This window comes from Ictalurus punctatus, chromosome 16 (assembly GCF_001660625.3).
Source record: "Ictalurus punctatus breed USDA103 chromosome 16, Coco_2.0, whole genome shotgun sequence".
NCBI classification, from domain to species: Eukaryota; Metazoa; Chordata; class Actinopteri; order Siluriformes; family Ictaluridae; genus Ictalurus; species Ictalurus punctatus.
The window spans coordinates 12,841,892-12,869,525 of NC_030431.2; the positions used below are offsets into that span (position 1 = coordinate 12,841,892).

Genomic DNA, 27,634 nt, shown 5'->3' on the forward strand with positions numbered 1-27,634 from the left:
GTTCATTATTATTCTGTGCTGCGACTCTGCAGCTCATGCTGAATGGAGCAGACGCTTTCAGTTTATAGCTTCCATTGAATGTTCTCCAATTGAACAAAATGTTTTTTATTTATTTAAAAAAACAAAAGATCAGTGGAGGCGGTGCCGTGGGGGTCAAGGATAATCAGTGTATGGCCGAACAGAACACCGTGTAACACTGGCTATCATTATTTGTACACATATGATGCCTTTGTTTGCAACTATCTGTCTCATATTAGCTCACTTTTTTTCACCCATGTTGATAAGGAAGCTGTCCCTTTCGCTGCCTCTTCCTTCGGTGTTTCTTTAATTTCTTTAAGGCATTGTGGCTTTACTGACTATATAACGTACATATAATATAACAAGGTTACTTGCATGTGTGGAAATTTAACAAACTTGAGTAGGTAGTATTTACCAACACATTCCATCTCAATCAATACGAAAACTATAAGCATAAGCATATAAAATGCTGCTAATATTATGAAGCTGTTAGCAGAAGAGCTAATGGTCTCAGCATACCTGTCATGTATCAAGAGACTCTGGACTCCACTTTCCATCAGCCACTGCACAGCACTAGCTGTCACATGATCACCTGCACCTGACTCACGTTTTGTTAATGAGCACTGTGTGTGTGTGTGTGTGTGTGTGTGTGTGTGTGTGTGTATGTGTGTGTGTGTGTGTATATATAGTCCTTGTCTGCACTGTTTGCTGGTCTTTCATTGTCCTAGACTCTTGTTTTTTTATGTCTCGGTGTTTTGTTTCATGCCACAGTGTTTTACCAAGTTGTCTTAGTGTCTTTTTCTCATAGTACATTTGTTTAAATAAATGTCATTATCTGCACCTGCTTCTGGCTCAACCTCGATACATGACAGAATGAAAGACCCTTTATCAGAAGCAGCAGATCACCTCGCTCCTCTCCCTGGCCTCGCGAAGAACCTCGCTCCTCTCCCTGGCCTCGCGGAGAACCTCGCTCCCCCCTGGATGTCTCACGGAGAACCTCGCTCCCCTCTCCTGTCCCGTGGAGGACGTCGCCCCGCTTTCATGCTCTGCCAAGGACATCGCCCCGCTTTCATGTTCAGCCGAGGAAGTATCTCTGCCTCCCTGTGCCGTTGTGGAAGCCGCTCGGCCTCCTGGTTCTGCTGGGGACATTTTGCCCAGGGGGCCAGGACCACCAGATGGAGGACGTATAATTTTGGGCGCTCCGGGAGTAGCGCCCTTGGGGGAGGGTTCTGTCATGTATCAAGAAACTCTGGACTCCACTTCCCATCAGCCACTGCACTGCACTAGCTGTCACATGATCACCTGCACCTGACTCACGTTTTGTTAATGAGCACGTGTGTGTGTGTGTGTGTGTGTGTGGGTGTGTGTGTGTGTGGGTGTGTGTGTGGGTGTGTGTGTGTGTGTGTGTGTGTGTGCGCGCTTGTGTGTGTATAGTCCTTGTCTGCACTATTTGCTGGTCTTTCGTTGTCCTAGACTCTTGTTGTTTATGTCTCAGTGTTTTGTTTCATGCCACAGTGTTTTTACCAAGTTGTCTTAGTGTGTTTTTCTCATAGTACATTTGTTTAAATAAATGTCATTATCTGCACCTGCTTCTGGCTCAACCTCAATACGTGACAATACCTATCTGCCTGTTGAAACAAGATACATTATGATCACATCATGACAACGAGTCTATCTGACTGCACCCTCGAGTTGGACAAATAAAATTGAAAATTCTCAGACTTTCATGTGATTAATTTGCTACTGTTTTGTACACACAACAGTACTGTTTTGGAAGACCTATAAAGCTCTTAGATAGAACCTATTTATGCAGTGATTGCACAAACATGCTCTGAATGAGTCATCAGAAGGGAACATTACCTGTGACTTCATTACAAATGTGGCATTACTATACTATACTATATATGCCAGAGGCATTTTGGAAACATGTGATGTAAAAATGGAAGTCTTTGGCCACAATCACCAAAAGTATGTTTGGAGAAAATAAAGCAGTAGCGTTTGATGAAAAGAACACCTAGCATGAGGGTGGGTCCATTATGCATAGGGGTTGTGTGGGTATCAGTGGCACATGAAACATTGCACAGGAACAAGGAAGAATGAATTGTAGTAAATACATGCAAATTCTGGAAGCAAATGTGACACAGTCAGTCAAGAAACTGGAGCAAAAAATAGGCTGGTTTCTACAACAAAATGTATCTCAACATCCACATGAACTACTTTAACCCTAGAATGCATAAAGTGGGTCAAATTGCAAAGATCATTCTCACGTTACCTGCAAGACACGCAATGACAGTTCTGACTACAACATGCATTACAGTAGTACTAAATTTGTTCCGAGTTAGCTCAGAAAAAGTTAAACTGCATTTTAATAAATTTAATTTGATCTTTGTTTTGCACATGTACTAGAGAAGTGAACAAATAAACATGTTTGATAAATGCAAACATTTGTGTATCATCCATGTTTAAAAGAATTTCATTAACTAGAAACCTATTTTTTTCTGAAGAAAAAAAATATGCAAACCATTGAAAACCATTCAACCTAATACGGGTCATTTTGTCCCACTCTATGTATTAGTTTTTTGGTTCATGCATTCCAGGGTTAAGAAAGGCAAGCTGAAGCTGTTGGAATGGTTCTCACTGTCCCCACACGTAAAACTATAATAACTCTGCTTCCTGGCGAGGGTAACAATCGTCTTGAAATTCCTCCATTTGTCCACAATCTGTGTGACTGTGGATTCCAAACTCTTTAGAGATGGTTTTGTAACCTTTTCCATCCTGGTGAGCATCAACAACTCGTTTTCTAAGATCCTCAGAAATCTGCTTTGTTTATGACATGATACACTTCCACAAACGAGTTGTGAGTGAGTGAATCTCTATCTATCTATCTATCTATCTATCTATCTATCGATCTATCTTTAAGTAAATCCTCAGGACAGTCAGTGTCACAGCTCTCAGCATTTGATAATTGTTTATAAAAGTCTCCTTCTAGACTCCTCATTTCTGCAGGATCCGACATAACAAATCCCATCCGAACGACGAAGTTGGCACATCATCTTCTGTTGGACACTTTTCCTTTCAAGATTAAAAAAGAAAGCACTGGGAGCATCTATGTCTCTGATGGAGCAGTATCTTGTTCTTATCGGTGTCCTTTTGCTTGCTCATGTAAAAGAAAACCCAGTTCCTCTCTCTTCTTGATTAACCCATCACACTGTACAGTTTCATTATTGTTTACAATTTGTCTTTCCAAGCACTCTATGTCTCTTTGCAAGACCGTCAGTGTTACCCTCACCATAGCTGATGAGTGGAATGTATAATTTTGACAAAACATTTTTCTATTGACTTTGCCCACATCCCAACATTGACTACGGTTTTCAAAAGAACACTTCTTCAGTTTCCAGCTATTCCAGAACAATTTGAAATTTTCACAAAAGACACTGTCCTGTAGTAACATGGCATTAAAAATCCAATAGTAGTTTGATTTTGATGTTCTTTTTGTGTTAACATCCAATTTTACCATATGATGGTCTGAAAAACCATTAGGTGCAATAAAAATATTCATCACCTTACTGTTCCATGTCTTTTCCAAATAAAATTTAATCTAATCTCACACCACTAACTGTTTATCAACCACTTTTAGCCCTGTATACTGTTTTGCGCCTTTATTTCTTGTTCTCCATACATCTATCAGTTGGAAATTATTGTTAATTTTTGATAATACAACAGTTGAATGTTTATGAGGTTCTTCCCCATTTCTATCAACAGTAAAGTCTATTGTACAGTTCAAATCTCCCCGAAGTATAACACACAGACTATCATCATATTTTTCAATAACCTTCCTTACTTTTATAAAGAAAGTCAACCACTCTGAACCATTGTTAGGAGCATAAACACTGATGAATACAAATACAGTTCCTTCATGCTTAATTTGTGTTACTAATAATATTCCTTTAACAATTTCTTCTACCTTTAAGATATTAATGTTCAGATTTTTGGAAAATAAAATGGCTACCCCCGCACTATTTCTTGTCCCATGACTCATTACAAGATTTCCTTTCCACCACAATCCCCTTTCAACTTTGTTATTATTATTATCAGTGTATATCTCCTGTAAAAAGGAAACATTAACCATATTAATTCTTAAAAACTTTAAAAGCATTGCTAATTTATTCCTGTCCCTAACCCAATTGATATTGATCATATAATGTATATGTGATTAATAAAGACTCATTATCATTATCTCATATAGATATTGGGCCTTGTGTGGACATGCTAATCTCTATATGCTCTGCCCTCATATCACACTCTAAAAGACACATCTAGATCCTGTTCACTTAAGAAGATGAATACATGTCTTCAGAACAATGCTTTTAACGCTTCATTTTTCACCCGAGAGGAACTGTTTTTATTGCACTGGGTAACTTTCCATAGCGCTGAAGCTCCCTTGCTATTTCATCATTATGAATTAGAGAGAGTTACTCTGGTGCAACCAGCAGCATGACTGTGGTCAAATCGCCACGAATCCTCCATCCTATTGCTTATTAAGCGATTCACTTGATTCTCTTTCTTTATAAAAACAATCACTGCTTTATTCAGCCAGTAACACATCCTCCATGGTCACGCTGTTTGCAGACACAAACCTGATGCCATGCCGGAGGGAAACAGGTGGTGACGTCACCCTTTCCGCAAGGGACGCCATCCCAGCCCCACTCACTACTACCTTCCAACAAATGGGACACCTCATCCACTATCACTCCAGGTGATATGTATACCTTTCTCTGATTATTTTCAATATTGTGAAGCACTGGGCATATTTTTAATGGCCTTGTTTGTACTGAGGAAGATCAAAATTTTTATAGCTTAGCATCCCTTTCCATCTGGCAGACATCTGAAACCAAGCTTATTTTAAGTGTATCAACAGAAGTGCAATTATTACATTACATGAGATGACACATAAGATAAAAACACATAGGTTTAGTGGCTTTTCACTCTTTACACGCGGGGGTGGACTTGCAATGTAAAGTTCATGAGAACACAGGAAGTCTGTGACAGAAAAACAGACCCTTCATACTATCTTTATTTAATTTGATCACACTCAACCACAACTTGCTCCAGGGAGAAGAAAACAGTTTTAACCACAGATACTTTATGTGACATGTAGGGGCTAATTCTAAAGAATGATGGTAATTCAAGGTGGTTTGAAACTGGATTGACATTGTCAAAGGAATATTGAATCACTGACTTAACTTGCTTTAATAAAAGAACAACCAGACCATCTGGCCTGAGTGTAGCTGTGGATGCAGTCTGCATTTCTTGTCCTTTTGGAAATTTGGTCCTAGAGCTGTTTGTTGTAATCAGACATGTACCACTTCAGAGGTCCACTGACTCATCCTCATCCACTGCTGTCTACCAGAGCTTCAACTGGATTGGCAGGGGTAACAGTCAATGATGAGTATTGTGGTGAAACCTTGGGATACTGGTAGATATGTGATATGTGATATGTGTGTGTGCATTGTGGGCAGATGGCAGGAGGCTTTAGATCAACCCAGACATGCTTATACATACTCTGTGATGTAATTGTTCAAGGGAGTCCACTATAATATTTTGTTTCCACGGAGATGGTTCTATATATTGCTGTGGTAACTTGAGTTTAGTAAGTACAAGCTTAACCTAGTTAATAAGTAACAGCTGACTTTAGATTTCCAAACCTACATTAGATCGACAATAAGAAGCAAGCTCTTCAGTAAAAAACTAGATTCAGACGGAGAGTGTTTCTAAAATGTTCAGAAGCACTTTATTACAAAGTCGAGGAATAGAAACTTAAAATCACAAGCCAAACTAAGAGGCCTGTTTCACAAAGCCGGTTTTAGTGGCTACCCAGGCAAGTTTGTGTTTAGTTTGAGCAAACTCTGGTTTTACGGTCTCAACAAGGTTGATAGGTTTTTAGCGGGTTTCATTGCCATGGAACTCAAACTCAAACTGGACCATCAGCTGTGAGCAAAGTGATTTAAATCTGATGTATGAAAGTTAACCCTTTAGTGTTTGCAGCAGTGGCTTCACCACTGATTTATGGAGAATCCTGTGGAGCTAGGAGCACAATTAATAACAAGGGCACGTCGAAGGGAAAGAACTTTTAGGGGCAGACCAACACAATACCCTGGCTTATCCTGATGACCATCTGAATGTAAGATATCGGATTTTCAGCAGATGGTATAGTTTATCTCTGCCGGCTTGTTGAGACACACATTAAAAATCTGACACACCAAAGCTACGTTTTTGCTGTCCGTAAACTTATGTATTTCGTCACGGTTTTTTGTAAGTGGTACAAATTTTCATGCAATGGCATTATTCCTGTCCTAATATATTTTCACAAATGTATATTTATTTTATTAATGTTAATAAAAAAAGACATTTATCCTAAATGAATTTACATAAAAAATGTTGGGGTTATAAGTTTTCAATGCATTTATACTTATTGTGAAAGTACATTTACGCATTTACAGCTTTGTCAGGCACAACGGTGTTGCCTTTTGCGGTTAGTGTAGGTTTAAATTCCTCATATTTCTGCAAAATAATTTCTTGCTCTTCAACTGGAAGTAATTTCTTGCTCTTCAGCTGTTCAGCTTGCTCTACATCTGGTTTTTCTGTGCATGCGCATGCTGAGTAAACCTTGATTCAAGATTAAAACCTGGGTTCACAGAGAAAGCTGATAACCAGTGTCATGAAACCTGTTAACTTTAATTAACCCAAGTTGGATTTGTTTGGTTTTCTCAAGTTTATTCAACTCGCTTTGTGAAACAGGCCTCAGAATAGATAAACACTCAAAACACAAGCAGACAAAACACAAAAAGACACAGTATAACCAGGGTAAAGGGTAAGCTCGAGAATAAACAGAGAGCAGTTAGACACAACATACAAAAGCAGGAGAACTATTATTCTCATAATTTACACAGTCACAAGGTTGGCAAGACTTTGCAGTGAGTTGCTGAACTTGATGGGTATATACAGTATACTGTGGCATAGAAGTGGCTGGCAGAGGTTGCAGTAGAAATTGGGAGATTATTCTGCTGGCAGGCAGGAGTAATATCTGGTGTTACACCATTATAATGGCACTTCTGAAGTCATCAAAACCTCTTTCTTTGAAGCAGATACATTAGTTCAGTTTGTGCTGTTGATTGAGTAAACCTGAGAGGTTGAGACAAGTTCAGATGTAACAATCCCATCATTAGAGATGGCATGCAGCTGAAAGGCAACAACTGAAATTAGTTTATAGTTACATAACAAATAGTTAAACCCATACAGAACATTACTGAAAAGACAAATTGTTGTGTTCACTGTGATTATACAGTGGGGGAAATAAGTATTGAACGCGTCAACATTTTTTTCAGTAAATATATTTCCAATGAGGAGATTCAGATAGAATTTTCAACAGACATCAGTATTAACTCAAGAAATCTGGAAATATAAAGCATTCACAACATTAACGTTCATAAATAAAGTTATGTGTAATAAAGTGGAATGACACAGGAAAAAAGTATTGAACACGCTAAGGAAAGGCAGTTCTCTAAGCTAAGGCAAGGAACCAGCTGAAATCCGTAAGTAATTATACCCACTATCTGTGCAATTTAATATCAGCTGGGTTAGTAAATTGATGGTCTATAAAAAGGCTTTTCTTTACCAAGGTGTCACACAAGAAACCTCTCATGATGGGTAAAAGCAAAAGAGCTCTCCCAAGACCTTCACAACCTTACTGTTGCAAAACATATTGATGGAATCAGATACAGACGTATTTCAAAACTTCTGAATCCTCCAGTAAGCACCGTTGGGGCCATTATCCACAACTGGAAGCAACATCACTCCATCATCAACCGGCCATGCACAGGAGCTCCTCGCAGGATTTCTGACCAGGGAGTCAGAAGAGTAGTCAGAAGAGTAGCCCAAGAGCCAAGGATCTCTCGGAAAGAGCTCCAGAAACACTTGCAGGCAGCAGGTACCATCGTCACAGAGAAAATAATAGGCAGAAAAAAACCTTAAAGCATTAGAGGCAGATGCTGGGAAATGCTTTAAGGTAACAGATAATGCCTTTGGCATGAAGGGAAGTTGCTGTTCCATAGGCTCTGATGGCTCTAGCATTACAACCAAGGACAGCTGGGACATGCAGTAGGGTCAGTGATGATGAACCAGCGCATGCAGCTGCAGATGATGACCAACACCTCTTCCCCACCCTCCCTGAGCCTAGTAAAGAGCATGGTAATCAAACTGAACACACTTTCTCACATATAGCCCTCTTCTCCTCCTCCTCATAAAGCTCGGCTGACCTGCTCCCAGAAGATGCCCTGGAGACTGTGGACATGATCATACTGTAGGCAAGTTTCATCACATGATAGCCTAATAGTATTCCATTCAGATGAAGATTCATGTTAATGCTAAATATAAATTTTCAGTCCTGATTCAGCAGTTCTACAGCTGAGCGGTGCAGCTGTCCTATACTCCACCAAGACGATACCCCCTGACCAGCTAATAGTTTTATATTATAAATGTTGTTTGCCTTACTGTTCTTCTGTTTGTTTTAGCAAAGGGATTACTTGTGTTGCTTCAAATAAATATGTTTAAATATAGTATTTATTTCTGTATTGTGTTATATTTGTATGCTAGTAAGTGGTGTTAAAAATTAGTCTGCACATCAATCTGGCATGTGGTGGGCTGCTGTGGGCCAGAAAGTCCAGGGCCACTTTACTTATCTACTTTTATTTAATATTTTGTCCCAAAGAGCAAAGAATATCCAAAAGAATTAGAATGATGGAGATGTTAAAACTATATAAAATATATATATATATATATATATATATATATATATATATATATATATATATATATAAAATCATGTTCATGTGAGCAAATAAATAAATAAATACGTGAAATTCTTACCCATGACATGAATGAATGTCATCTGTATTAACACACAACTTCTAGGAAGTAGGAAGTAGGATATGTTCATCTATTGTACGCATGATAAAAATGATTTATCTGAATATTTAGCAAGTCAAATGATGTTCGCTCTGTTTCTGTTATCCATAGAAATCTGATGTTGTCTTACAGAACTGTTTAGTCCAGGACTGGTTTACATCACTTCTTACAACACTTCTCTTTATAAAACAACAGTCCTCTTTTCCATAACAGTTGATGGTGGTTAGCAATCCTTGATGAATTATCTGTGTTGAATTAAAATTACTGCAGTTCCACACGGCTGAAAGATGTTTAGAAGTGATTTTATTATATTATGTTGTGTATTTAATGTGATTCAAATTATTGTTATTAACTCAAGGAGTAAAAAATTCAAATTATTGATTAAAATTATTGCTATTATCAGTGAACAAGTCTATGAGGTTAAAATCTAATATTATTATAATAAAAATCAATTACACAGGGAATTTTACACATTTTGATATATCAAGATTAATGTATTAATCTATGTATAAGATTTGTAAGATTCAGTGTAAGATTTGGTTTAAAATTTCTGTAGTAAATACTTTAATATATTAACAAATTGATGCACATGAAGTGAAATAAATGCAATACCAGAGGAAAAAAGACAGAATCCAGAATAGGACTGCTTTCTGAAAGAAATATCACAGTTAAAGTATATGAATAGCATGTAAGTGATTTTACCTGAATTATCTGAATATAAATCCCCTTCATAACCACATTGTGGGGTTTTTGTGGGAGTTTTTTAGGAAAGAAATTTCTTCGTATTGATAGTACTTACCATTTTAGCAAGAAGGTAAAGCTTTCTCACAAATGAAGTAAACTGCAGCGGGTCTGTTATTGATGATTTCCTGCATAAACCACAAACCGACCACTGTGGAGACAGGAAATGCTACACCTCTCTACCTAGTCTATGCTTGACCTTTAATAAATGACATTTTACTAGGAATACTCTAAAGAAACTTAATTTAGCTGCATTAAGTTACTCTTGCGTTCACAAAAAATATTGTATTTGTGCTGGTTTACCAGTGTTGAATAAAAATGTGTTGATGAGTATTATTCAATAGGACTCACAAGCTACAAATAGAAACTGCAACAAGGTAGGGTCAGCTGCAACACTTCTTGATTTGGCTGAATTATATTAAGTTCTTAATTTTTTTAAAATAAAATTTAATGTTGTTGGCTATTGTGCATTGTGTAGGTAATGTGCATTTGTGGTGTATGTATATTACCTGAAGTTCCTTTGTAAGAAAACATGTTGCTCAAAACCACAAATTATAGTACTTAAAGCTACAGTGTAGTGCAGAGAAAAAGTCATTTATAATCTGAGCAGTTCTCTCTGTTTTACCTCCAAGCAAAGCTTAGTTAACTAACTACTGTTAAGTAACAAGTTCATTCAGGTGAATATATGTTGTTTATAACACTGCAGATTACACCACAGTTGCAATGTGGCACACTGCTGCTTGCAGTAATGGTAAGAAAAGCCAGTCGATAGCACCTGATTGTTCTTTCATCTAGTACTCAATATAATAATGTCTCATTAATTTCTTAGACACATAACATGTTCACCACTGAATATAAAGACAGACTAGTGTCTTAATATCTGTAATTAATTAGAACATTGTATTTGGTTCTTCACTGAAACCATTAATCACTTAGCTTGATAGTGTACCGTACTTAAAGGTAAAATTAGTCCTTTTTTTTTTTTTTCAAGATTAGGTCTTCGTTATTTGAATGATTATTTTGTACCCCCATTCCCTCCCATATTCACAAAGATCAGTGGGATTTTAATGAATTATTCTTTACATTTTACCCAGCACACAGTTTTTATGTAGAAGTAGGTAATAAAGCCAAAAGCCTCTTCTGCTAAGTACCTAGCTTGTTTTTGATTCATGTGTATGTTCCACTTATTGCCTCAGTGCCAGAGCACATCTGTGTTCTTATTTCATAGCTGAAACAACAATTTCACAAACTGTTAACAAAAGTGAATAACAATGCTACAGGTTAGTTAACTGTATATAAATTTATATACAGGATGGCTATGCTTCGCATTCAGAAACTCTCAGATAATCATGTCCTGTTGGCAGAAGTTGATTTCTTGTATTTGGCAATTAATAACCATTAGATTTCACTTATCCTGAGTTACTTATCATCTAATCATCTTACAGACATGCTCTGCTTGTTACAGATTAACTTCAGAGCTCTGTATGTAGGCTGGTTGGTGTTAGCATTTTAGCATTTAGCTTTAACCCACTCGGCCATTTAAGTGCATGGAAGCCAAGTTATATAACAACAACAAAAAAAAGAACAACAACACAAAATTCGGCTAATGAAAGGTGAAAGGTCTATAAAAGGAGGAGTTGAGGAGTGTCTATAAAATGATTGACCCTAGTCATAGCACAACAGAAATGACAGCACATTAGTGGCAGAGTGTTGCACCAGTTGTGGTATAATTAGGATTTTTGAAAGGACATATTATGTCCACTGGACAAATCTGGGAGAATATTTTTGTACCACGTTACTGTAATCCTTGCAAAACATGAAAATTGTAACTGATTTAATAGTTTTCAAATGATAGTTATTAATATGTGTAATGACATGTAAATCAGTGACTATACGTGATTTTAATGTATTTGTTTATATTTCAGTCATTTGTGAATTGGGAATTTCAGGAAAACATTTTAGTGTTTTATTACAGTCCCCTCTTAAAGTATTAGAACTGTTAGGCCAATTCTTTTGTTTTTGCTATTGTGAGGAAATTTGGGTTTGAGATTAAAATACGAATGACAGACCAGAGTTTCTATAGATCTGAATTTCATTGATATTTCATCTATGTGTTAAACAGCTTAGAACATGGCACTTTTTATTTGAATCCACCCATTTTTCATGTGATCAAAAATAACATGTGACTGACATGTGTTTTCTTGTAGCCCAGGTGTGCCCTGTTAGAACGCCAGTATAAACAATAAATAGTTCCGAATGTCTATTGTTGGTTTGAGCCTTGGGTTTCAAGACTGCATTTGTTGTTAAAAATGATAAACCAACATGAAGACCAGAGAGCTGTTTATGGGAGAAAAGCAAGACATTTGGACATAACCAATACAACAATTTGTTGAATGTCCTGAAAAAGAAAGAAACCACCGGTGTACTAACAACAAGACATGGAACCAGTTGGCCAAAGAAACATTGTGAGCGCTGTGAAGAGAAACCCAAAAGCAACAGTCAGTGACATAACCAACAACCTCCACAGGGCCGGGGTGAGGATATCACAATAGACCATTCAAAGATGGCTTCCATAGCAGAAATATGGAAGCCATACCACAAGATGCAAACCACTCATGAGCAGTAAGACTCTGAAGGCCAGATTGGAAGTGATGGAAAGGCCAAAGTGTGGAGAAAGAACGGATCTGCTCATGATCCAAAACATTGAAGCTCATTAGCCATAGGTCATGGTGGCCTTGTACACCTCGGACGTGAATATGGTGTCGGAGGTCATCTCTTCGACCTCTGACAGGAACTTGGCTTGAAAGTTCGCCTTTTCGACCGCATACATGAACTTGGCTTGGGAGGTCGTTTCTTCGACCTCGGACAGGAACTTGGCTTGAGAGGTTGTCTCTTCAACCTCTGACAGGAACTTGGCTTGAGAGGTCACCTTGTTGACCTCAGACAGGAAGACGGCTTGGGAGGTGACCTCGTTGACCTCTAGCAGGAACTTGACTTTCTGCTGGAGCTCTGGAGATGAGACCACCTCGTAGGTCTCATGCTGGAGCTCTGGGGATGAGACCGCCTCGTGGGTCTCATGCAAGAGTTCTGCAGGTGAGACTACTTTGTCGGTCTCAGGTTGGAGCTCTTTTGGATGAGGTCACCATGTTGGTCTCATGCTGAAGCTCTGGGGTTGAGACCACCTCGTGGATCTCATGCTGGAGATCTTCAGGTGAGACTACTTCGTGGTTCTCAGGTTAGAGTTCTGGAGATGAGGTCGCCACGTTGACCTCCGGCTGGAGCTCTGCTCTTGCTTTCCTGCGGAGCCGTTGGCAGGCAAGACATCTACCCTTGAAACATTCCTGAGAGCAATAAGACGTTCCGGATCTCCCCAGCTTATCACAGTTTAGACATTGTAGTTGCCTCGGGTAGTCACATGATCCAAGTACTCCGGTGTGTACATGATGCATACATGCGTACTTCGGTACATACATGATGGCTGTGCACACAGTTGCAGCGGCTCACGGCTCTCCTTTTCAGTGCTCCTTTTTGTTGTTTTTGTATTATTTCTTTATTACTTGTCTGTGCATTATCGGTTCTACGAACATTCGCTATACAAGTCAGAACCTTATGGATATTGGGGACCAACACCGAATACCTATTTCGAGAATCTTTCATCACACGCACAACATCCCAGACGACATAACAAGATTGCCGGGCTTTCCGTGGATTGTTGTCGGGTCCAGAAGGCGGCGCAGACGGAGGAGGGAGAGGAAGCAAAAGCGGGGATGCAGGTCCGGTATTATGTTAAGGCTAAGAAAACAAGTACACAAGCCACCTTTACCGAGCCTGTTTCTCTCCAATGCCAGATCCCTAGTGAATAAAATCGACAATTTGGAATTACAACTAGCTGGAAATCGCTACGTTTGTGATTGCTGTGTTTTGATTATTACTGAAACCTGGCTTTGTCCGAGGATACCCGATGCTAGCATGCAGCTAGCAGGTCGTACTATGCTTCGCTGGGACATGACTGAGGACTCCGGTAAGAGCAGGGGGGGGTGCTCTGTATGTATGTGCACGAAAATTGGTGTAATAACGGAACAATGATAGATAAACATTGTTCCCCTGACCTCGAGTACATGTCTGTAAGATGTCGGACCTTTTTCCTACCGAGAGAGCTAACAGTAGTGATTATCACGGCTGTGTGTATTCCACCCGACGCCAATGTGAACCAGGCGCTCTCTCTCCTGTTGAACACCATAAACGAACAGCAGTGGGCTTACCCCGACGGTGTTCACATTATTGCAGGACACTTTAATAAGGCGAACTTGAAGACTGTACTCCCAAAATTCTATCAACATGTTAAGTGTTTTACTAGAGGGGCGAACACTCTGGATCATGTTTACTCCAACATTAAGCATGCGTATAGAGCCATACCTCTCCCCCACCTCGGCCAATCAGACCATCTCTCCCTCCTGCTCTCCCCTGCCTACACCCCCCTCAGACACAGTGTCAAGACCACTATAAAGACTGTTACCACCTGGCCTGATGATGCATTCTGCAAACTACAGGACTGCTTCGAACTGACAGACTGGGATTTGTTTGAACATCAAGAGCTAGAAACATTAACAGGAACGGTACTGGACTATATCAAGTTCTGTATTGGAAATGTGACTGTGGACAAAAACATTCGGGTTTTCCAAAACCAGAAACCTTGGATGACCAAACAGGTCCTCACACTACTCAAAGCCCGAGACGCTGCCTTCAGGTCTGGTAATAGAGCTCTGTACAGAGCCGCTCGTGCCAACCTGAAAGGTGGTATTAAGGAAGCTAAGGCGGTCTATAAGAGGAGCATAGAGTCCCACCTGTCCAGCAAAAATAAACGGGAGGTGTGGCAGGGCATGAACTACAGAGGCCGTGATGCGACAACAGGAGACCTGAGTGCGATGCTGGCAGAAGAGCTAAATTGCTTCTTTGCTCGCTTTGAAACATCACAACAACAGCACTCATCTGCTCCAGCCTCACCTCCACCCTCATCTGGCTCCCGTACCAGTCCAGCCCTGCCTCCATCCCCACCTGGTTCCTGCACCACTCTACTTACTGTGAGGGAACACGATGTTAGACGGATGTTTCTGGCAGTGAACCCCAGGAAAGCTGCTGGCCCAGACGGTATACCTGGAAAGGTGCTCAGATCGTGTGCCCACCAGCTTGCCCACATCTTTACCAGGATCTTCAATCTCTCCCTGGCCCAAGCAGTCATCCCGGCCTGCCTAAAATCAGCCACAATCATCCCAGTGCCAAAGAAGTCACCCACCACTGGCCTAAATGATTATCGTCTTGTGGCCCTCACTCCAGTTATCATGAAGTGCTTTGAGAGATTGGTTCTTCAGCACATCAAGGACTACCTCCCTCCAGACTTCGATCCTTATCAGTTTGCATATCGCGCAAACAGATCCACAGAGGATGCTATCGCCGTAGCTGTCCACTATGTGTTGAGACATCTAGAGCAGCAACCGAGCTACGTCCGGATGCTTTTAGTGGATTACAGTTCGGCTTGTAATACAATCATTCCGGACATTCTCATCACCAAATTGGTCACTCTTGGCCTCCCCCCCCTCCACATGTGCCTGGATAAAGAACTTTCTCACGATCCGGTCTCAGACAGTGAGACTCGGACCCCACCTCTCCTCCACTCGCACGTTGAGCACAGGTTCTCCACAGGGCTGTGTGCTGAGCCCCCTCCTGTACTGTCTCTACACATACGACTGTAGTCCAGTCCACAACAATAATCTTATCATCAAGTTCGCTGACGACACCACAGTGGTCGGACTCATCTCAAAAGGAGATGAGGTAGCCTACAGAGAGGAAGTCCTAAACTTGGCAGCCAGGTGTTCAAAGAACAATCTGGCTCTAAACACCAAGAAAACCAAGGAACTCATTGTAGACTTCAGGAAGCACAACACTAAGCTGGCCCCCCTTTTCATTAATGGTGAGTGTGTGGAGAGGGTCCACACCTTCCGGTTTCTTGGCATCCTTATCTCTGCAGACATCTCCTGGACGGACAACATCACAGCGGTTATCAAGAAGGCTCAAACGCGGCTACACTTCCTGAGGGTTCTCAGGAAGTACAATCTGGACTCCAATCTGCTGCTGATCTTCTACCGCTCGTCCGTCAAGAGCCTGCTGACATACTGTATCACGGTGTGGTACGGTAGCTGCACCGCGGCAGACAGGGAGAGGCTTCAGAGAGTAGTAAGAGCAGCACAGAAGATCATTGGCTGCCCTCTCCCCTCCCTGATGGATATTTACACATCCCGTTGCCTCAGCCGAAGAAAAACCATCATAGTGGACAGCTCTCACCCTGGCTTTGATCTGTTCAATCTGTTGCCCTCAGGGAGACGTTACAGGTGCATCAAAACAAGGACTAGTAGATTTAAGAATAGTTTTTTCCCAAAAGCTATTACCATTCTAAACACATACATGTGCTGAGTTCACAGCATATGTATATATTGTCTCAAAACTGTGCATTTCAAAGTACCTCCCCCATCCACCCCCAATATCATGTTTATCTTGCTTATTTATCTTGTTTATTTATCTGTTTATTTATCTTATTTATCTTGTTTATTCTTCTTGTTTATTTTATGTACATGTTGGCACGGAACAAAAAAGGAGTGGCTCTTAATTTCATTGTACATGTGTATAGTGACAATAAAAAGGCATTCGCATTCATTGTGACACTCTCCTGCTGCTTCCATGTTGGGGCGCAGTATTCTGTCACATCGGGTGATCGGCAAACGCGCATAAATGAGGCAAAACAAGAATCGAAAATGAGGGCTAGAACAAGATCAAAACTAGGACAGAAAACACGATGATCAACGGCTCGGTATACGGATGACACACATAATACTTTGCAAAGACTAAGTGTTTGATCTGTCTCTTATATAGCATGGAGTGAGTCAGTATGAGATTGGCAACAGGTGTGTGTGATTAGAATTCTGGAGAGGGTGAACGTGTGTGTGGGAAGTGTAGTCCTCTTTGGCGATGTTTGTAGTTAGTGGTGCATACGGGGAAATGGAGTTGCTGGTTTGCTGTGATATGACAGATGAAGTTGGACCCAAGATTAGCAACTGGAAAGGCATGTAAATGTATCTGTATAAAGCACTGAATGGTTTAAATGTTATTTTTTACATAACAAATCAAGTACTCTGCTGTACCTTCATCACTTAGGCAGCAGGAAAGGTAATGTTTTGGATGGACCACCTTCATGTATGTGTGATGCCAGCTAACACTCTTAACCATTTTCACAGCAGCAAAATGGTTTGAGCTTGCATTAGTTTTTCAGCTGTCTCTATAAGTATTGGCTATTTTTCATTGTTAGCTACAGTATATAGGCGTTATCTCAAGATGCTGACTAGCAAAGACTGATACTCAAAGAAAAACAAGACATCAAAGTCACTGTTGACCATTCTCATAAATCAGTATGAGCCAAATTCTGTGTTTTTAGAGTTATAACTGTGTTATCAGGCAGTTGAATGGCAACACCACAACTAATGCTAAAATCTTAATACCAGGAGACATGGGAGTTTAGTGCCTACCGTCAGAAACACTGCTGCACCAAGAGTGCATGGATGACATGATTAAGAGAAAAGTTGCTTTGGAGAAGTAAAATGTAATGACAGGTAATTAACAGGCAAGTGCTATAAACAGACATCTGCCAAGGGGAGAGCAGTGCTGTAGCCATCTGTTGATGCTTATCTTCCATATCATAAATTAACCTATAGTCACATTATTCACTGTTAACAATGATAGGTTTTATAATCTAAATAATCAATAAGACAATAAACGGCCTAATTCATTGCTTGAAAGTGTTTTCATGACAATCCTTAGTAACGCTAACTCTCACTGAACTCTGACCACCACAGCTTCTGAGGATGTAGCTTTATTCTATGCACACAGGTGGGAATGAGGGCAGGTTCAAAAAGTACATAAAGTTGTTCCGGTGTTGTTGAACATCACCTGCTTAAATGCTACAGTAGTAACATTGAGGTCTTTTTTTTGTTGTTTCATCAATATTGACTAATGCACCTTTAAGTACAAAAATGGTTCTATTTTGTAGTAATACCTGTAGATTACTGCAATTGTAGACCAAGAATGAAATGTATAGTCTCTTGGATGTGAGCCCAGTGCAGCTCTGTCTCTATGAAGGTTTTGTAATATTTTGTATTATTATACATTCTTGTCCTCAGGACTTTTTAAAGCAAAGTGATACCCATAATAATATTTCACTTTGATTGTTTGCTCGATCACTTGTAAGTTGCTTTGGATAATGGTTGTTTACAATATAACTACATTCATCAATCCATCCATCCATTTTTTGTACCTCTTATCCTACACAGGGTTGCAGGGAACCTGGAGCCTATCCCCGAGATACGGAGCACAGGCAGGGGACACCCTGGACGGCGTGCCAATCCATTCCAGGGCACACTTACACACACATTCACACACCCATTCATACATTACGGACACGTTGGACATGCCAATCAGCCTACAATGCATGCCTTTGGACTTGGGGAGGAAACTGTGGTACCTGGAGGAAACCCCCGAGGCACAAGGAGAACATGCAAGCTCCGCACACACAGGGCAGTGGCAGGAATCGAACCCTCAACCCAGGAGGTGTGAGGCAAATCTGATACCCACTAAGCCACCCCCCATATCAGTACATTTAAATGTGAAATATTACTTGAGATTTGCAACCATACCTTTGATAATAACTTAAGCAACACTGAGATTTATTTGTTTGTTTGTTTGTTTGTTTTACCTAAACTGCTGTAGATATAGATCTATTGCACATAAAAACTGTTGCTACAAAAAGTGCAAGGAACCAGGTTGCGCAATATTTGCCATTTATTTAGAAGAAACAAAACCACTATACAGAGATAAACTGTTAGTCGGGTCCTACTACACTTAGAGTAGTGACACTGTGATAGTGTGACCACAGTTTATGTGTTTAGAAAAAGTGACTAGTAATAAATAAAATAAATTGCACACAAACCAACATTGGAGCCTGTTTTTTTATGAAAGCAGTTGCTTAGTTATTGTTAGTTCTCATAGATGCATTCCTCTCTCTGAGTCTGCGTGATTGTCTGTGGAATAGGTCTGGTAGTACTGTTGATATTGTATCTGGCACTAGGCTGAGCATTTTGTGGACTTGGATTTGGGTTGATCGTAGCTGTGGAAAAAGAGAAGTTCTCGTAGATTTTATTTCTGTAGTATGCAGTACCATCTGCAGCATGTCTTTTCTTACCTACCAATTTACATATAGACAGACAGGTGGAGAGACAGACAGAATTCACAAAATACATGTATGTTAATAGGAACTTGTCTGAAGCACTAGAAGTGGTATAAAAATACACCCCTTCTAGCAGAAGAGTATAAAAACTTTAACATTCAATCTTAAGCAAGATTTCAGCAAGACAAAACAGGGAGTTTATGGGAAAGTTACAGGTTCCTTTTTAACATGACCTAAGCTTTCATGTGAACTGGAAAAAAACATCTTTGCAACAGAAATCATTTCCCCCTAAAGAGCAGTGTACTCCAGTGTACTCCAGTGAATGATTTTTCAGTATCAAACTTACGAATCATATATAAACTTATGCTTCAGTTTTATCGCCTTGACCTTAGAGTAGCAAGATTGAAGTACATTGTAAAAATATGACTGGTCTTGAAACAAAATCATTTTTTCCTCTATATACGTGGTTCATATGGTTAATAATTGAGATGGCATGACATACTAAGTGTGATAAGTAGTGATTAGACTCACATTTGAAGATGGCTACACCAAGCAGAACGAGGAAAAGCAGCCCTGCACATGTGCTGATAACGGCAATGATCAGTAATGATGCCTCCTCAACCTTACAGCCCACTGAAACACACACGCACGCACACGCACACACACACACACGCACGCACACACACTCAGTGAATCAAACTATCAAAATGTACAGCATTACCAAATGAGGTAGGCAGTGTTTTCTGTATCTTCCCCTTTTTTTTTTTTTTTTTTTTTTTTTTTTTTGTGTGTGTGTGTGTGTATGTGCGTGTGTGTAGGCCAGTGAAACCCGTTTAAAAGGAAGGTGGGTGGAGTAAAATGAGACATTTTAAGAATTTCAGCCTCCACAGGATTATTCTTGCTGTCTGATGATCACAGATACTTTCTCTATACTCCAAAGAGAAGCTAAAATGTACTTTGTTAAATACATGATTGTTAAATAAATGTAGATGTTCTTTTTTATGTACTACATTATACACACTAATAGTTTCACTACATATTGAAATGATGAGAGTGGAGATGGAGACGGAGACGGAGAAGTTAAGGGTGGAAAAGGAGAAACTTGAGCTAGAGAAACAGAAACTTGCATTAGAAATCCAGCTATTGCTATACAAAGGGCCAGCTACACAATCGAGAATGACAGTGTGTTTATGAACATCTAAATAATCCCAAACAATAAATATAAATAAAACAAATATACTATAAATCCCTGAATAAATCCCATACATCTAAATCATTTTTTTAGACATCTTCATCAGCAATTGTATTTTATTTCTCAACATACACAATGTCATCAATAAAGAATTTATTTACAAGCTGCCTACAGTAATAATATTCATGAAGAAAAACATTATGCCGGCAATCGTTTTGCACAGCTTGACTTTGTTATTCATTTGGCTTATGCTTTGAGACAATAAAAAATGTGAAATATTGATGTAGCCTAACAAAATTATTAAAGAGGATATTTTTCTTGCATTAAGAATTTACAATTCTTATTGCAATTCCTTTATAGGCTGATCAGCCGAATTATATTGCTTCTGATGAGACGAACAGTCATATCCTCCTCTGTGGCTTGTTCTCTGATTTGTTCCACCTCTTCCTCCACTGGTCCCAAATCCTCCATTGGGAGAGGCACTCTTTTGGCTAGGTAAATGTTGTGCAGCACAGCTGCTGCACACATGATGGTACATGCCCTCTCTGGCTCCATCCTAATTTCACTTTGCAAGCAGTGGAATCTAAAAAAAAGTCATTAGTATGCCTATATGCAGTAGCTATGCATAATAACCAATACCAATTTAAGTGCAGGCTAAAATAAACAGGCTTAAACATAAGCCACACACACCTGCGCTTGAACACCCCTACGCAGCGCTCAATATTCAACCTCGACCGTGAATGTATATAGTTGTACTGCCTTTCCTGCTCCGTCCCGGGTACCAGGACAGATGTCATCAGCCACTTCTTTAAAGGGTATTTCCAGTTACATTTATATAGAGCTTTTCTAGACACAAAGAGCTTTACATAGTATGGGGAGGGAGGGGATCTCCTCAACCACCACTAGTGTGTAGCATTCACCTGGATGATGCGATGGAAGCCATAGTGCACCAAAACACCCACAACACACCAGCTATTAGTTGAGAGGATCCCAATTCAGGGATGGTGATTATTAGGGGGCCAGTGGGGGAATTTCACCACGAGAGTCAGGACCTTGGCTTAACGTCTCATCTGAAAGATGGTGCTGTTTTTGCAGTATAGTGTCCCTCTCACTATTCTGGAGCATTAGGACCCACACAGACCACAGAGTGAGCACCACCTGCTGGCCTCCCTAATAAGACTTCCAACAGCAAGGTCAGTTTTCCAGAGAAGGTCTCCCATCCAAGTACTGGCCAGGCTCAACCCTACTAATCTTCAGTGAGAAACCACTGAAGGGAGATATGGCTCTGGTACTGGTAGGGAAGCCACTGTTGCCAAGCATTATGCCAGAGAGCCGCCCCCCTCGGCTTCATGCACTCTCCCTCAAGATGCATGCGTCATGGGCAGACTCATACCACCGCACCACCAAATCAGTTAATTTCAATTCATTTCATGTCTGCATCACACACAACCTGAACATTAATTGAGCGAAAGCCTTTCCTCATTTTTAAATGGTGCCTGGGTGTGCACGAGTACCATCAATACAGCCAAAAATACCGGGTATTCCGGAGTCTCTGCGAAATCTCTCCTTGGTGTGCGTAGCCTCCTTCTGGGTGGGTAGACGAACATATCGGTTAGCTCGATCGTGAAGGGCCAGAGAAACTCATCGTATTGCTCGGCATGCTGTACTTCTGTTTACGTTCACCGTATCAGCGATTGTATTTTGGAAAGATCCACTAGCGTAAAATCGAAGAGAAGTTAGTGCTGGGGACAGTGCGCTGTTCCTGTCCATTACATGTTGCAACTGTAGCGATAACTCGTCAATTAATTCTAACAATTCAGCCGTGCTGAAACAAAAAATCTTTCAATAAGTTCTCTATGTCCATACAGTATATATCAAGGGGATTGATGCGTTCTCTCATACCTCTTTCATATTACTCATAACTCTTTCACATTCTTAAAACTAGTCAAGACTTTTCACTTTACACCTACCTTTGACTAGCTGTAATATTTAGTCTCAGACGTAGCACTACACCCAGATGGTGCAACAGGTATTAATTCTACCTAGGACTTAAGGTGCATTTTACGTCCAGCCTAGTCTTACAACCAGGTGTACGTCCAGCTGGTGCAAATAATAATGATTAAATAAGTGAGTAAATAAATAAACAACGGCAAGGCAACGGGCCAAATCAGTTGTCAGGCCACCGGGAATTCTCGCAGTGCTCCCGGTGGCCAGTCCAGGCCGGACTAGCGGTATTATAAATACTATTAATAGAAGTATTGTTAACTATTGCTGTTCTGAAAGTAAAATAGAATCATGGCATTGATCAAAGATTAACTGTCATACAAACAGTATATAGTAGAGTATAAGCCTAATATTATCGATGTGAGCCCCTACTAATACACAAACAGAATCCCAAATGGCTTCTTATTCATTATACATGCACTTATTACACAGCATATAACATAACGGCATTCTAAAACTTACATAGTGCAGTACAGAGCACCATTTCATTGTATACTTAAACAGAAAACTGATATTAGAAAAAAAGGGCCGTCAAGGATCACTTAGTCAATAGGTATAGGAAATGCTTTTTGGTTGACCTATGTACAGTAAGGCAAACTAAAGTAGAACAATAGATCTAAAACATGAATATGTAAATATCATAAAAGAAAATTAGAATAGTTTTACAACAGTTAAATTCATTCTGACAGCCATACTAAACTCAATTCAATTTTAATTGTAGTTGAAGCCCCACTTTTCTGAAAAAGCCAAGCACAGCCACACCTCAGAGGTGTTCTTTAACACACTGTCGGCAGAAAATCCCAGCGACTGCTGTTTCGATTCTCGAGGTTCCGCATTCAAATTATGCAAATCGCTGCGGGATGGTTTTTGAGGCTGGCAGATTTTTTTTGAGTAGAAGCGTCTAAGATACTTTTCAATAACATCTAGTCAAGCATAAGTCAAATGCATTTGCCTTTAAGCCCCAAAAAGATCATGGATAGAAAATGCAGTCTGGAGAAGGAATTAACTTTATATTCTGTCTAATATGTATAATATGATGTAAAAAAAAAAAAAAAAAGATAAAAGCAAGAGACAATTTAAAAATGAACTCTAACATACAATATATAAGTATGATATGATGTAATGTAGTGTGCACGCAGGATGTTGAGTATTTTATCATGCTTTTAATTGGCTATTTTGAGTAATAATTTATATTTAAATTATTAAAACAAGGCCATTTTTTTTTGTTAAGTTCCATTGTTAGTTATTCAACTAACTTTAAATTAATTCATAAATTCATCCATAAAATGTAAAATATAAGCAATGTGCCTGTTTAAGATGCTGCCTTCTCCAATGTCCTCCATGAGGAAAACCCCTCTTTTGTGCACTTAACTGAGAACAGGATATTTGGGCAAGGTCCTAAACCATAGAATACTACTGTATATTAAATCTTATCAGTTGTTACTATTTTTATGCTTTTGTTTGTTTGTTTGTTTTGCATAGTATGTGTTTGAAACACAGCTCAGGACACATTGATTGATTCATATAAAATCCCATCTTACGAAATGATCTTACTCGAGTTGCTTGCAATAAATAATTGACATCAAACAAATAAATGCGACAGACTTTGAAAAGGTCTGAGCCTCTGCTGCATCCTCTAATGTTACATTTTTCAAGGGTTCTCCAGTTACGGTTTGATTTTTTTTTGTAATACAGTTCGTGCTTTTCATGCCATAGCCATTGTGTAAAAAGTGGCACACAAGTTTAGCGGAAGAAACATATGAAGAGAAATCATGTGATCGGGCAAGTAATGAAGAAGTATTCAATAAACAAAGCTGTGAAGAAATTATTGGTGTCATGTAAGTGTCAGTTGCTTCTGTGAGGTGTTTTATATAAATGATACCCTGACTTTTGTCCAGCATTTCTGGACAAATTGTATATTCATCAAGAAAATCAGACCTTATCTCACCGAACAGGCTACACAGCTACTAGTCCAAGCTCTTGTGATTTCTTCAGTAGCTGCCTGTATCAAATTCAAGGCCTTGATGGTCACATACAAGACCTTGTCTGGAACAGCACCCTCCTACTTCAACACTCTCCTTAAGGCTTACGTTCCCTCACGCAATCTGCAATCGGTTAACGACCGGCGCTCAGTAGTGCCTACTCAGCATAGCTCAAGGTGGAATGAACTTCACTTCCAACCTCAATCCGGACCGCAGAATCTGTCACTATTTTTTTTAAAAACAGCTAAAGACCCACCTCTTCCATGAACACTTAACTAACCCCTAAAATGCCAACCTCATATTATTTAAAAAATAATAATAATAATAAAAAATTACTCTGCACACTTACACCTCTACTCTTCTCTAGAACTCAATTCTAAATCTTGTATGCTAGCACTACCTGTATTTTTCTCCACTTGATATATTGCTTTGCTTGTATTTCATCATTTTTTAGTCACTTTGGATAAAAGCGTCTACTAAATGGATAAATGTAAATGTAAATGTCTTCTTTTGGTTTATTATCATGCCTTACATGACTCTAGTTTGACCAAATAAATGTCCATATTAGAGAGTAGGTAAAAGGCTCACCTGAGTTGCATGGGAGTGTTATGCTCTTGCTGTAGCGTATGTGGTTGTGTGAGTAACTGGCGTGACAAGTGAGTGTTTCTCTGTCTGTCCAGTTCGGCTTGCAGAGCATCAGTGTACTGTTCATGCTTCTGGACTCTGGATGATGGTGAAGAAGCTGAGTTGCTCTGGTCCATGTGAAGTTCACCTGCTGTGGTCTCAAACCCTGCAGAGAGCAGAGCAGCTCCACACAGGAGACATTAGTGCTGTTTTTCAGCTGCAGGGTAATAGATGGTAGAACTGCAGAGAGGGAGAGAACACTGAAATCATGACATTTCCTCAAGAAACTGTACAATGTAGTACAGGATTTATAAGACAAACATAATATTACATTTACTGCTAGTATAGTAAGTGACAGAAAACATTTTAAGAGCATGTGAAAAGTAAAAGAAGATTATAATCACCATTAACTTTAAGCCTCAGGGTTACTGATCTCTCCTCTGAAGGTGGTGGTATTAATCTGATCATCAAACATTTATAAAGACCAGCATCACTGCTTTCAACACTCGTTATATTCAGCCCTAAAGGTTCTGTATTTACTTTGAACCGAAGTTTGCAGTTATGGTCATGAGTTGCATTATTCTGAATAGAATATGTACATAAAATTGACCCTCCATCCTTTTCCCACTTAACTCCAATCTTCATAAAGTCAGTGTAGTTTAACGGTAAAGGAGATGGTAGAAAGGCAGTATCCCCACTAGACACGGTAATGTCCAAGGCACCTATAGAATGAAGGCGTCAATTAGAATAGTGCAAAAACATATATACTGGTATGAAGAAATGTATAAGGAAATTATAAATGATTTATATCACAAATACCTACTCTCCAACTACTAGGGCTGGGCAATATGACAAAATCATATTATTGAAGTCATAAATAAAGTCACTGCATTTTCTGAGAAAAAAGTATTGTTGGTACCAGTAACAGGTTATTGGATGTTAAAAGCGCTTTATCACGTTCATGTTAATGGTGATAAAATTTGTAAAAAAAAAATATATATATATATATATATATATATATATATATATATATATATATATATATATATATATATATATATATATGTATATATTTTTTTTAAATTGTTATTTTTTCCCTTGTGAGGTTCAGCAAAATTAAATATTGTGATATAGTAGATCATAATGCCTTGAGGTATCGAACTATGAAATTTTAACCAAAAATCACTCATCCTTACTGATCACATTCAATGATATTCTGTGAAAAAGGTTTTACCTAAATCCTTGAGTACAGTTTCTCATAGATTGCTGAATAGCACAGAGAATCATTTTTATCCCTTGAATCAAACTATGAGATTTGCAAACGTTTTGTTTGGAAACAAGAATAAAGAGCTGTAATCAAACCAGTTCAAAGAAGTCGATTCCTTTTATTCAGCTATTGATTTAAATAGCAGCATCACAATTTTACTTTTTTTTAAATCGCAGACGGCATCTTTAAAAAAAAAAAAAAATAGAACCGTAAATGTTCCTCTGAGCTCCTTTAAAAAGAAAGTTAAAGGAACCCAAAAACATTATTACAGTAGTATCTGCATGACTAGCATGTTATAAATTGACTTATTAATAAGCAATGCAACACTGTCTAGTAAAAAGCAGCTGTGTACTTAAGAGTTTCGCTATAAATAATGCTGCATAAAGAGACAACAGCACACAAACCAAGCTAAGAATGAGAATAAAATATCTTACTGGTGTTTGTAGAGTAGCAAAACAGAAGAGCTAGAAAAAAGCACAAGAGCTTCTCTGATAACATGTTTGCCACAAAGGTTTAAACCGTTTTTCCTCGAGTAGGTTAAATGTGTCTAATAGGTCTAGCACACTCCTACACACACACACACACACACACACCACATCACATTAAGTTCTGTCCACATAAACTCACACTTCCTACTCCCACATGAGTGACGAAATAACTACGTTGCCTTTCCAGGTTAGCAGTACTGCCTACAGATTATTATTAAAATGTACCCCCCAAAAAATACCAAAACATCAGCTAAATAACAACTTACAAACATAAAATGTTTGCTCTCATAACGATTTACTTGCTACTGTTTAAAGTGTGTGTACATATAACGAGACAATTTTTAAACACAGATTCACACAATGACATCAGGGAAATATTTTGAAATGTTTTGTCTTAACCTCTGTCAGTTCTGCTTTCTGAAGAAGCCAACGTGGAAAATGGTACTTAAGAATACAGGAAATGCAGGCCGCAGCATTTCATTACAGCATGTCGTAACATCAGCCAAAAGTAATTTAAAGCAAACCGCTGTTAATAATGTAGACTTGAAATGCAATACACTCACACCAGAGCCACACATACACAACTATGTCAACGTCACTGTTGTGGTGAGAATGCTCCACCACACACTGGATCACTGTGGTCCTTTTCTACCGATGTATGGACGGACCTATTTGGTAAAATGGTCAGTAACTTTGTATACACAAGGCAACTATACATAATAAACTGCTAATCTGCTAAATGTGTGTGCTGTATTGACTTATTTTGCTACTTTGTCACTTAAGTCACGTTACAATTTACTTTAGCACAGTGTGATACTTTGTCTTGTTTACACTCACTGTTATCCACTTACTTATATTGTATATAGCATAGTCTTATTGTAGCGATTTTATTTGCAGGTCCTTCATCCTTCAATCAGACTGTCTAACTCTGCCCTTTGGTAAGTTTCTTACGTGCACATATTTCTACACTTTCCTCAGTACAATACTGTACAAGGACATTTGTGCACACTATTATAAACTGCATATGACTGTACATCTGGTTATAACCTTATTTTGAGCATAAAGTACAGTACACCTACTGTTTTA

The 27,634-nt window shown here is 39.1% G+C and overlaps 1 protein-coding gene and 1 long non-coding RNA gene across 6 annotated transcripts in view; one reads left to right on the forward strand and one right to left on the reverse strand.

Annotated features, from left to right (window-relative positions):
* LOC108276956 (uncharacterized) overlaps nucleotides 1-26,930 on the reverse strand; it is a 45,539-nt gene extending 18,609 nt beyond the window's left edge. The window contains exons 1-5 of one of the 5 annotated variants that reach the window (XR_001815020.3): nucleotides 26,495-26,930; nucleotides 25,198-25,515; nucleotides 24,758-25,033; nucleotides 19,523-20,766; nucleotides 18,589-19,006 (exon numbers count right to left, since the gene is read on the reverse strand). Coding sequence is in view for 4 of the 5 variants with exons in the window: in XM_017489125.3 (XP_017344614.1) it covers nucleotides 18,801-19,006; nucleotides 19,523-19,624; nucleotides 24,758-25,033; nucleotides 25,198-25,515; nucleotides 26,495-26,558 (966 nt within the window). In the remaining variant the exon portion in view is untranslated. Of the gene's footprint in view, nucleotides 1-18,588; nucleotides 19,007-19,517; nucleotides 20,767-24,757; nucleotides 25,034-25,197; nucleotides 25,516-26,494 lie in introns of those variants that run through there. The other 4 variants (XM_017489126.3, XM_017489125.3, XM_047161085.2 and 1 more) reach the window with 4 other exon arrangements.
* On the forward strand, nucleotides 4,648-18,862 carry LOC128635253 (uncharacterized). Its single transcript, XR_008398177.1, has 2 exons — nucleotides 4,648-4,774; nucleotides 18,099-18,862. It is a non-coding gene; the product is annotated as an uncharacterized LOC128635253 (long non-coding RNA).
* Nucleotides 26,931-27,634: the final 704 nt, after the last annotated feature.